The 12,088-nt window shown below is 40.1% G+C and overlaps 2 protein-coding genes across 3 annotated transcripts; one reads left to right on the forward strand and one right to left on the reverse strand.

The window, feature by feature from the left end:
- Positions 1-2,894: 2,894 nt before the first annotated feature.
- On the reverse strand, positions 2,895-4,707 carry LOC115009140 (programmed cell death protein 2-like). The gene is made up of 2 exons (XM_029432932.1): positions 4,123-4,707; positions 2,895-3,872 (listed from the first exon to the last, which is right to left on the reverse strand). The coding sequence occupies exons 1-2, from the start codon at positions 4,574-4,576 to the stop codon at positions 3,271-3,273; spliced, it is 1,056 nt and encodes a 351-aa protein (XP_029288792.1). The 5' UTR covers positions 4,577-4,707; the 3' UTR covers positions 2,895-3,270.
- A 1,707-nt stretch (positions 4,708-6,414) lies between these two features.
- On the forward strand, positions 6,415-9,767 carry LOC115010301 (nuclear factor 7, ovary-like). Of its 2 annotated transcripts, XM_029434851.1 has the most exons (2): positions 6,415-8,536; positions 9,247-9,767. In XM_029434851.1, exons 1-2 carry the CDS (start codon positions 7,230-7,232, stop codon positions 9,284-9,286), a joined length of 1,347 nt encoding a protein of 448 aa, XP_029290711.1. In that variant the 5' UTR covers positions 6,415-7,229; the 3' UTR covers positions 9,287-9,767. The 2 variants fall into 2 exon arrangements, with proteins under 2 accessions (XP_029290711.1, XP_029290710.1); XM_029434850.1 differs by lacking the exon at positions 9,247-9,767 and having other exon boundaries at positions 6,415-9,056.
- The last annotated feature ends 2,321 nt before the right edge of the window (positions 9,768-12,088 follow it).

Consider the following 12,088-nt stretch of genomic DNA (forward strand, 5'->3'; position numbering starts at 1 on the left):
ACATAGAACCAGAACATAGAAATGTTACTTTATTAAAAGTATGTAAGTATAATCAGGAAATGTAGTTTAAGTATAAACAAATTAACATTTTATTCATGATATTAGATTATTATTATTATTACTTATTTAGTTTGGAGCTCATTTGAGCTAATAATTATTTTTATTATGGATTAATCTGATGATTGTTTAGTTTGTAAAAATAGTGAAGATAGTGAGAAATGTTCAATACAATTACCCAGAGTGCAAAGCGTTCAGTCCAAACCTCAACATTACTAATGCATTACATTATTACATTTAAACCTCTTATACATACTATACAATAACATTATGACTAATGCATTACATTATTATATTTAAACCTCTTATACATACTATACAATAACATTATGACTAATGCATTACATTATTATATTTAAACCTCTTATACATACTTATACAATAACATTATTACTAATGCATTACATTATTATATTTAAACCTCTTATACATACTATACAATAACATTATTACTAATGCATTACATTATTACATTTAAACCTCTTATACATACTTATACAATAACATTATGACTAATGCATTACATTATTATATTTAAACCTCTTATACATACTTATACAATAACATTATGACTAATGCATTACATTATTATATTTAAACCTCTTATACATACTATACAATAACATTATTACTAATTACTCTACTCTATATATTGTAATATAAATATTACTATATATTATTGTTGTTATATTTTGTATTACAATGTTCCCATTTTTGCTTTAACTTCTCTGTTTATATAATATTTTTATTGTATTTATTCTAAAACAGAGCAACTGTTACATAATTCAATTTCTTCCATATTTCAGTGCTTCATCACGGCTCAAAAAATCAAACAACCCGAGTCTTTTTATTTCACTAATCTTTACAAAACATACTCTAAAACATCCAAGTTAACGCTCGTGCACTGATCCCGTTGTAAACACTGGAGGCTTTACAAATAATGTACAGTTTCAAAGTGTGTGTGTGCGAAGACAACATCCTGTGCTGTGGTTTACACGTGATTTACCCACACAACGGACCCCCCTCTAGTCTGTGGAGACGTAACGCCATTAAAATCTTCTGACACAAAATAAAGTTTCCACTATTTGAGAAAGCAGACATCCTAAAAACACAATTATCAGACTCATTAAGAACAACTGTGGAACTGATAACTGCTGTTCCCCATGCTACCCGATCCCGGATAAACGATAGACGATGGATGGATTATTATTAACATTATTATTATTATTATTATTAATTATTATTATTATTATTATTATTATTATCATTATCATTATCATTATCATTATCATTATTATTATTATTATTATTATTATTATTATTATCATTATCATTATTATTATTATTAACATTATTATTATTATTATTATTATTATTATTAATTATTATTATTATTATTATTATTATCATTATCATTATTATTATTATTATTTATTAACATTGTTCAAAGGAAAAACTGAAAAAGTTTTTACATGAAAATATAACTAATTAATTTCCTGTCAATCAACTAACTCAATAATTGACTTTAATAATAATAATCCTTTCAGCTGTACTTTTATAAACGGGGAGTTTAATTTATAACAAACATCATATTTTATAAACTCGTATATTGTGTGCAGTGTGTCTAAAGCTGTAAATGTAATGAGGTTAGGGTTAGTCTCCTTCATGGATTGATTTCCTCTCGTGTATATATCTTTTTATGAGTGTTATGTGTGGCCTTTGTAATATCAGGGATATTTACAAATAGTGGATTTTTATGTATAGTTGTATAATATATATATATATATGTATAGTTGTATAATATATATATATATATATATATATGTATGTTTGTATAATCAGGGATAATCCGGAGAACTCATTATACACTGAGTTGAGACAACAACATTTAATTCATGGACATGAAGAGGCAAGGCAGAAGAAGAGTTGTGACGACAAATCAGAGAATGTGGGACATATGACGTGAGAGGACGAGAATATAATATAATATAATATAATATAATATAATATAATATAATATAATATAATATAATATCCGACGGCATGGAAGAACATGTGTGATGACGCGGTTTTGGATGAATGTGAGAAGTTGGTTTCTGGCAAGAGAAGAGAAAGAAACGATTAAATGAAGAGAAAGCAAGTGAAGCCTTAAGAGAAATAGAAAAGTTATTTAGAGTACGTGTTTTAGAGTACGCTGTAATTAGAATAATTTCGCCGCATTACCTTGCTGTGAGTCAATGTTTAAAGCCACCAGGCTCCATTGATAAAAACAGTAGTTTTAGCTCGCAGGACACGAGTCGCTGCTCTCCTGCTGCGTCGGTCACAGAGTTTTGTGAGACTTTGGTGAATCTGAATTAACCCTTTAAAACATCAAAGTCACACAATAACACAAACAAACGAACCGATCGAGGCAGCAGTAGATCAGAAACCCCCGTGTTCTGCGATCTTAAATGACTGTTTTTATCAATGGAGTCTGGTGGCTTTGAAGAGAGCAAACTCACAGGTTCAGTTTCCGGTTAGAAACTGTCTGACAGCAACGTGAAGCAGGAAATATACTAAACACAGCGAACACTTGACCTGATAGTGATTTATTTCTGGTTAAAATACATGTAGCTGTCCACAGCTGAGCTCAGTTCAGCCTCCTGCTGGCTCTCTGTGTTTGGGATATTCTTTCACACTTCCTGTGGCGGACACTGGATCACACAGAAACTCAGAGTGAAGCCAGACTGTGAGAACCTGCTTCAAACCTCGACACTAACAACCTTCTGATGTTGAAATGTGTCATCAAACGCTGATTCTTTCCCTTTACTTTAACAGATTATGATTGCACAAACATCACTTGTTCATTTAGACTTTATTTAAACGAGGCACAGTTTTATGGTTTTGCAGAAAGTGTTGCAAGTTAAATATGTGATATCCAAACATCAGCTGTAGTTTCCAGTGCTGACCTGTTTATTACGAGACTTGAATCTGGACGCATGTGTGAGAGCGTCTGCATCCGGCTCAGTCAGTAGGACTGTGAGCACCGACCAGAACTAAAACAAGTGCGACTTGGAGAGGTCCCAGTTCACCTCCTGCCCTGCCGTGGTGTCCTTGAGCAAGGCACCGGACAAACTTAAAGTCCTTCAGGGTTAGGGTTAGTTCCGTGTTTATCGTCTTGCTTCTGTTTGAACGGACAGATCGCAGCGAGGATCCGACAGATCACCCGCTCAGTCATTGAAAGAGCTGCTGGTCTGGGTCTGTCTGCACGAAGCACAGCTCCTCCACAGCTGATCCTGCTGCCGCCCAGCAGCTGTTGGTGCAGGTGTAAACCAGCACCGTGCCAAACTCCAGCTCTGCCTCAGCGCTGCTGACGTCCTTCCTGCGCAGCAGACTGACCAGAGCGGGCATCAGCTGCAGCTCGAACGTCCTGGATCCTCCGCAGGAGCCGCACGCCGACACCACCTGGGCCATGTTGGACGGCGGCTCGGAGATGAAGAGCGGTTTCCCTCCGCGACAGTAGCGCAGGACCTGCTGAGGACAGAGCGAGATCTTCTTCATGAACCTGGAGAAGACGGCGTCTCCGTGTCTGGCTCTCGTCTTCTCGTACTTCTCTTCCCCACCGCCCTCGTTGTCCTCCAGCTCTCCCAGCGCCACTCCTTCTCTCCTCTCGTACTCCCTCAGCAGCTGCTGAGCGTGCCACAGGTCGTCTTCCTCTCCGCACAGATCCGACTCCTCCACCACGCTGATGAAGAACGGACGGAGGACGGGAACTTCCTCCTGTGAGTCTCCAAGATGTAGATCCTGAAGCCGGCTGCTGACAGCCATCTCACCGGCTGTGGGCCGAAAGCACAACATGTTGGTCTGACAGATAAATATGAGTTTAGAGATGAAGACATGTTGAGTCCACAGCGACATCACTTTGAGAAGTTATTATGTTGAGGTGCTATTACACCGTCAGAATGACTCACACCATCTGTTTCCAGAACAAGTTTGCATCTTGTCTTTTAATCTGAAGTGTGCTGCATTCATCTTGAAGCAGCTTTAAGATGTTTTGGTTACTATATTTATATCGCTCAGCCTTACCCTCCTCTTGAACCTGCCTGTCCTTCTTCACGCCTCCTCCCCATCCATCACCCTCCTCCTCCACCCCCCAGTCATCAGCGGTGTCACACCAGTCAGAGGCCGACAGAGGAGCCTCCTGAGCCGGGGCAGGCCGGCTGGATGTCTCCGCCTCCTCCAGACACTGAGAGCGGAGCACCCTCCAACAGTCCGCCCTGCCGCTGCACTCAGCACCTGGGCACGCGAACAGGTTGAGGTTTCTGTGACAGGGTGAGGCCTCCAGGGGGCAGTACACCTGCACCACGTGAGCTAACGGGGCTCCGCAGTGCCTGCAGCGGGGAGACCGGCGGGAGATGGCCGGCATCCAGTCCGGCGGACCCCCGACTTTGTTTGTCAGATAAGAGGACCGGTGCCGCTTCGAGTCCAGCTCTCCATCACACAGACCGACCAGAGTTAACTCCTGGGCGCGTGAAGCCATCGCTCACGTGTTGAAAACACGGACCGGAAGTGAACGTTAGAGTCTTGGGTCCGTCATCAAAACATTACCGCCAGCTGGGTGTCGGTTTAACTTATACAATACACTCACACTGTTGTAAATATGGTAACAGCAAGCGGCCATTGTATTACAGTCATATATACACATAACAATGCGGTAAAGATGTCACGCTTACTCGTTAAATGTGTGAGAAAGTAAGGTTCCGACCGGAACACGACCGTTAGTTGAAGAGACGGAATAAAACCAGCGCGGACCCGTTGAAGGGATTAGATTTCAACTTGAAGAGCACACTTTTGTAATTAAGCTTATTTCACAAAGTGCTATATTATAAAAGAAAATACGTAAAAGACGTAAGAAGAATACAAACACCGTCAAATGTAAGACTAAAATATATTAATAAAATCTAATTGTTCTATATAGCACCCTTCATAACATCATGCAGTCCAGAGTGCTTCACCGAGCATGATGGAAACTAAAAGAACAACAAGATAAGAAGCCAAATAAAAACATATTTTTAAAGCCTCGATTTTGTTTCCAAATGTCTTCAGGTGATTGCGGTTTTATTTTGAAAAACCAAATCAAATCAAGCGTTGTGCTTCTGGTGCTGATGTTTTGACTGTAGCGGAGCGAAGCTAGCAGGACTAGCACTGTTGTAACGATACTCTGGAGGACGCGAAACATTTAAATCGTGTCAACCGGGTTAAAACGAGTAAAAAAGCAAATTAAATACGAAGTATACCAACTTTTCCACAAACTCAGACTGTGACTGAGTTTGTGGTTTATGGTTGCTAGGCTAACAGGCTAGCTGGCTAACAGGCTAGCTGGCTAACAGGCTAGCTGGCTAACAGGCTAGCTGGCTAACAGGCTAGCTGGCTAACAGGCTAGCTAACGCTACTACTCGTAACGTAAGTTAGCGCTGAATGTCCGCAGCTCAGTTCATGTGAGATAATGTTACAAGAGGAGGACAGGGAGGGAAACTGTCACTCCTTATGAGTATTGTTGTGGAAGTTTTCCTGCTTTACTCTGGAGAGATGTATATAAAATCAAATACATGGTGATAGAGACAGAGTTGTCTTTGTGCATTTATTTGTGGCCACAAAATGGCACCAGTTTCACAGAATACAGCGTAGTCTATGGAAGGGCACAGGTTGGAAGAAGACACATAGGCATTTTATACAATTTGGTTTGGAGACGAGGTGATGAAAAAACACAGGGGGCCGGGCCAAACTGCCCTTTGATGCTTGTAAGGTAATAGTTATGTAAACAGAGTATTGGGTGATACACTCAATATTCTGTCTCAGTATGTTAAACAGTTTGATCAGGATTTGAGTGTGTCCTGTCTTTTGTTTTGATCAGGATTTGAAACATTTGGGTGTGTCCTGTCTTTTGTTAGGTCAGTATCAGTTTAATCAGGATGCGTCTGTCTTGTATTAACATGACCGGCACTCCTATGTTAGCATCAAATGGCAGTTGGCTTGTTTAACATAGGAAACTTATATAATTAAAACAGTAGACATTTAAATTGCTATTACATTATCCACTAGTACACTAGACTGATATAATATTATAATATATATATTCAATGGTTTAGAATCATTTGACCTTCTGTTAAGTTCCGATCAACATTAAGTGTCGGCGCAGACAGAGACAGTTTCATGCAACACTTCAGAAAGCACAAAGCAAAACAGACTTTATTTTGAATGAGACTTTAACTACCTGTGAAATTAAAACAAACTCTGAGTTAGAAAAACCAAAGGAATCTTTTTTAAGATTTAAGGAGAACACTGAAGGCAAACAGCTTTGTTTCAGAAAACATCAGAATCAACATTCAGAGTGAAGGTTTGTGTTGTACGTGGAGGATAAAACGCTGACGGACAATGTAAAGACAAAGAGACAAAGATCCCTCTGAGCAGCAGTTCAAGAAGAAGAGAAGAAGAAAAGCAAGAAGCTGAGCATCAACATGTGCAGATTTAAACAGGAGCAGTGGGCGTGGCTTATAGAAGTCCCTTTCAATATGTCAAACGTTGTATTTCCTAATGTGATGTTCATGGGCACATGTTGTGTCTTCAAAGTGTCCAATTCATTTAATCTTGGTTTATAATGAACGATACAATATATATACAACCACAAACCTATAAACAACCGAACGCTGATACATGCAGCGTGTTACATCTAAATGCTAAAACGTTGTTTTCTCAATAAGTCGACTTCACTGGTTTGTAAATGAAGGAAATTAACATATTTTACTGGAACGAATCTGATGAAGACACGTTTGTGTTTTCTTAACAACGATGAAGGACTTTGGAATGAAGCTCAACCTGACAAACTGTCATGATGAAGCTCCGCCCATCAGCTGACTCACCTGAGACAAACAGGAAACAGGTTGTTATTCTCACTGAGACGACACACACACACACACACACACACACACACGGAGAGACGGACGGTAAGATCCACCTTCACACTGAAAGCACCACTTCCACTGAGAGAGGAGCTGCAGGAGGAATACTGGAATACTTCCACTTCAAGCAGCTGCTGAATCCACACACTGAACCAGAGTTTTACAAAGTGAAGTAACTTTCAGGGAACAGGGAGCGGCTGAGCGTCTGTGTTTCCTGCTTCACTCAGAGACTAAATGGCTTCCAGATTAGAGGAAGATCTCTGCTGTTCTGTCTGCCATGAAGTCTTTAAAGATCCTGTTGTTCTGTCGTGCAGCCACAGCTTCTGTAAAGGCTGTCTGCAGAGCTGGTGGACGGGGAAACAAATACGTGAGTGTCCACTTTGTAAGAGAAGATCTTCAATGGAACCACCTTTAAACTTGGTGTTAAAGAACCTGTGTGAGAGTTTCTTACAGGAGAGAGATCAGAGAGCTTCAGAGGATCTCTGCAGTCTGCACGCTGAGAAACTCAAACTCTTCTGTCTGGACCATCAGCAGCCAGTGTGTGTCGTCTGCAGAGATTCAGAGGAACACAGCGACCACAGATTCAGACCCATCGATGAAGCTGCACGACAACACAAGAAGGAACTTCAGGAAACTCTGCAGCCCTTAAAGAAGAAGTTAGAGGCTTTAGAAGAAGTTAAAGTGAAGTCTGATCAAACAGCAGGACACATGAAGGTCCAGGCCCGACGCACAGAGACGCAGATTAAGGAGCAGTTTAAGAAGCTGCACCAGTTTCTAGAAGAGGAAGAGGAGGCCAGGATGGCTGCACTGAGGGAGGAAGAGGAGCAGAAGAGTGTGATGATGAAGGAGAAGATGGAGGCTCTGAGCAGAGAGATAGCAGCTCTTTCACACACAGTCAGAGCCACAGAGGAGCAGCTGAGAGCTGAAGACGTCTCATTCCTGCACAGCTACAGGACTGCAGTGCAGAGAGTCCAGCTGCAGCGCCCCCTGCTGGAGGCTCCACAGCTGCTCTCAGGACCTCTGATAGACCAGGCCAAACACCTGGGCAACCTCACCTTCAACATCTGGAACAAGATGAAGGAGATGGTCTCCTACTCTCCTCTGATTCTGGACCCAAACACTGCTGGTCCAGGACTCATCCTGTCTGAAGATCTGACCAGTGTGAGACGAGGAGAGAGACAGCAGCTTCCTGATAATCCAGAGAGGTTTGAGAGTCCCTGCTCTGTCCTGAGCTCTGAGGGCTTTAACTCAGGGACTCACAGCTGGGACGTCCAGGTTGGAGACAGTACAGGCTGGTCACTGGGTTTGTTAGCAGAGTCTGTCCAGAGGAAGGGATACATACAGTCTGAAGCATGGAGACTATGGTTCTATGATGGTGACTACAGAGCATCCTCTCCATCACATCCAGTCACTGTTCTCTCAGTGCAGAAGAAGCTCCAGAGGATCCGAGTGAATCTGGACTGGAACAGAGGGAAGTTGTCGTTCTCTGATGCTGACACTAACACACACATACACACCTTCACACACACTTTCACTGAGAGGATGTTTCCATATATTTACTGTTGGGATGAAGTGAATATTTCACCAGTGAAGGTCTCTGTGACTGTAGAACATCAGAACTAGATGATGATGACGATGATGATGATGATGATGATGATGAAGATGAAGAGAATGATTATCTGTGACTGTAGAACATCAGAACTAGATGATGATGACGATGATGATGATGATGATGATGAAGATGAAGAGAATGATTATCTGTGACTGTAGAACATCAGAACTAGATGAAGATGATGAAGATGATGATGATGATGAAGATGAAGATGAAGAGAATGATTATCTGTGACTGTAGAACATCAGAACTAGATGATGATGATGATGATGATGATGATGATGATGATGAAGATGAAGAGAATGATTATCTGTGACTGTAGAACATCAGAACTAGATGAAGATGATGAAGATGATGAAGAGTTTTTGAGCAACATGTGACGATGTTGTCCTGAAAACATGTGGGATAAAATCGGTTTCATTTACAGTCAAATGTAAGACGTTAAAACTACTGACAAGAGAATAAAGTGATAAAAATCAATAACTTTAAAGAATCGTTTCAGATCGTTTCATGTCAAAGTTGACTTCATGATCCGATCAGTACATTTGTTTATGAATGCAGATATATTCAGTTATAGTGACACTTTGAAATGTAGAAGGGTTTGCAGGATCCTGATCCAGGAAGCAGCTTCACTGAGAGAAACCTGGATCAGTTCAACATTAGTCTTTTATTTCTTTAGCTTTATTTAGTAACGTGATCCAGATGAACTCAGTAAAGTTGGAGCAGAAAGCAGGTTCACTGCTGTGTCTACACACATTACTGATGGAACATCACAAACTACACTTCAGGGGAACTTTGTACAATATTTAACTAGATTTCATATTTCTGCACCTGTCAATCAGCTTGTGATTGACAGGTCACATGGATGTTGGTGGTGGGAGGAGCTACGATCACCTTGTTGATTATGTCTTTAAAGGGAAGTTTGTGTGTATTTGAACTGCAGGTGAAACTTGATCCTCGTTGATTTGTTTGTTGGTGTAAAGTGTTAAAGACATTTGATTTGATCCGTCTGTTCTTTGTAACTCAAATGAGATTAAAGCCTCAGCTGGAAGCTGAAAGTGTCATGAAGCAGAAACTGAGGCTGCTTTTGTTTCTAATGTTGTAACTTTACAATGTAAGGCTGAAGAGTTGCTCTTATAGTCCTCAATAAAACGGTCACATTCAAAGCTTTCGACATGTTTTCTACATCAGGCCTCAGCTTTGACAAAACAATTCCAGAATAAATTGTAATATTTTGTGAAATAAGGAAAAATAAATTAATATTTGGAGTATTTGAAAAAAAGAAGAAGTAATATTTAAAGAAAGATAAAGTTGTAATATTTGGAGAATCATCAGCTGGTACTATGAGAAACACACCGACTCAATATGTCGAGACACATCACACTGTTGTGCTTCAGTCATGATGGGGGCTCACTTACACTTTACTGGGTCAACAGTGTTCTCCCGTCATGCAGCTCTGTGGGGGGATCACTAAATGCTCGTTTGAATCATTTCAATTCTTCACTAATAAATAAATAAAGTAAAATAAAATGTGGGCAAAACAAAGTAAACAATCCGTCACAAAATCTATTACAGTTAATTAAATATATTTAAACCAAAAACAACTTTCAGAGGATCTTAACGACAGAAATATCCCAAATATCCATCCGATCTGAATCTGAAGCATTTCACTAAGTTGTTTTTTATTTCTTTCGTCAGGGTTGTTGTTGTAATACTGACTGCAGCCACTAGAGGGCTCCATGTTCTAAATACTAAAAGCATTCATCTCTTCTTCCAGGTGAGCTTTGATTTCTCATGCTCTCTTAACAACAAGCTCCTTATATCGTATGTTAGCACGTTACGTAACATTACTCGCATGTCTTTCTTTTCTATAAATGCATTTTTGGTGCACTTGAGCCTTCTGTGTGAAGATTACAACAACAAACACTTGATCACAATAATCCTGATGCTTCACAGATTAAATTATGCAATTTATTAACATTTTACTGATGTTTGTCATTTAAATCAGAAAAGCTTCAGCAGAAAGTGTTTTCTAACTTGTCTCTCAGATAAAAGTCCCAATGATCTGCTGAAGGTCTCCTGAGGTGAAGATGCTGCCATGTAATATAACAGATCTTGTTCATGCATCTTTCTTCTCATGTTCCCCTTTTTTACCTCTTTTTAGGAGTTAACAAAGTTATTTCCGGTGTTTTTGTTTAAGTTGTTGTTTCCTCGTCTGTCTCCGTCAGTGAAACCACAGCCGCGTCTCGAAGTGTCACTCCAGCATGTTTCAGCTCCTTTACCACAAATCACCTGCATAACATTTAATCTGCGGAGTTTCAATCATCGCAGACGTTTTTCATTAAACATCAATGTACAATGTAACATGACGCTGTGCAGACGGATGATCCATCACACGCTCAGCTGTCATGTTCTTGAACAGCGTCCCTCGCTGCTGCTTTTACTTTTACGTTGATGTTTGATTGTTTTGAAGGAATAAAGCTTCAACATCCAAGATTTAATTTACCTGCCAAACATTTCTGATTTTTATCTCATTGAAAAGCAAATTAAAAGATGAATTAAATATGAAAATAATGTGAAACTAGACGCCGGTAAACTGTAAAACCTGACACATCGTTATACTGGAGGAATACTTTTATTCCTAAAGTATTTAAATCACATTATTCTGAGAACGTTTCTGTTTGAATTGGTACAAACTCAACACTTCCTCCATGTTGTTTCATGTTTATAACCATCAACAGTCACACTCGCCTCTCTCTTCTTCTACAGAAATACACTTTCAAGGTCACTTCCTTCCATAAAACCACTTTACAAGATGTTTATTTAACTCTTAATCTTTATTTATTGCGACCTTTAGCCCCCTGCTGTGTGTGTAGGTGTAGACTCAGTGTTGTAAACTTGTATAATTGTCTCGTGCATGTAAAGCAGAGACCTTCACCTGCAGACATCAGCAGCAACCCGGGACACAACGACGTTTGACCTTCGACCCCCGGATCCGTCTTAAAGGGCCAGTTTGTATGTTTGGAAGTGAGGTTGAATGAGCCACGTCTCCACAGTCGGCGTGTTACTTACATTAGATGCAGTTTGTAGAAACACACAGAAGTACCAGCCGGAAGTAAAGTAATGCCTGCTGTTTTAGAGTACGCTGTAATTAGAATAATTTCGCCGCATTACCTTGCTGTGAGTCAATGTTTAAAGCCACCAGGCTCCATTGATAAAAACAGTAGTTTTAGCTCGCAGGACACGAGTCGCTGCTCTCCTGCTGCGTCGGTCACAGAGTTTTGTGAGACTTTGGTGAATCTGAATTAACCCTTTAAAACATCAAAGTCACACAATAACACAAACAAACGAACCGATCGAGGCAGCAGTAGATCAGAAACCCCCGTGTTCTGCGATCTTAAATGTCTGTTTTTATCAATGGAGTCTGGTGGCTTTGAAGAGAGCAAACTCACAGGTTCAGTTTCCGGTTAGAAAGTGTCTG

Source organism: Cottoperca gobio, chromosome 6 (genome assembly GCF_900634415.1).
Source record: "Cottoperca gobio chromosome 6, fCotGob3.1, whole genome shotgun sequence".
NCBI classification, from domain to species: Eukaryota; Metazoa; Chordata; class Actinopteri; order Perciformes; family Bovichtidae; genus Cottoperca; species Cottoperca gobio.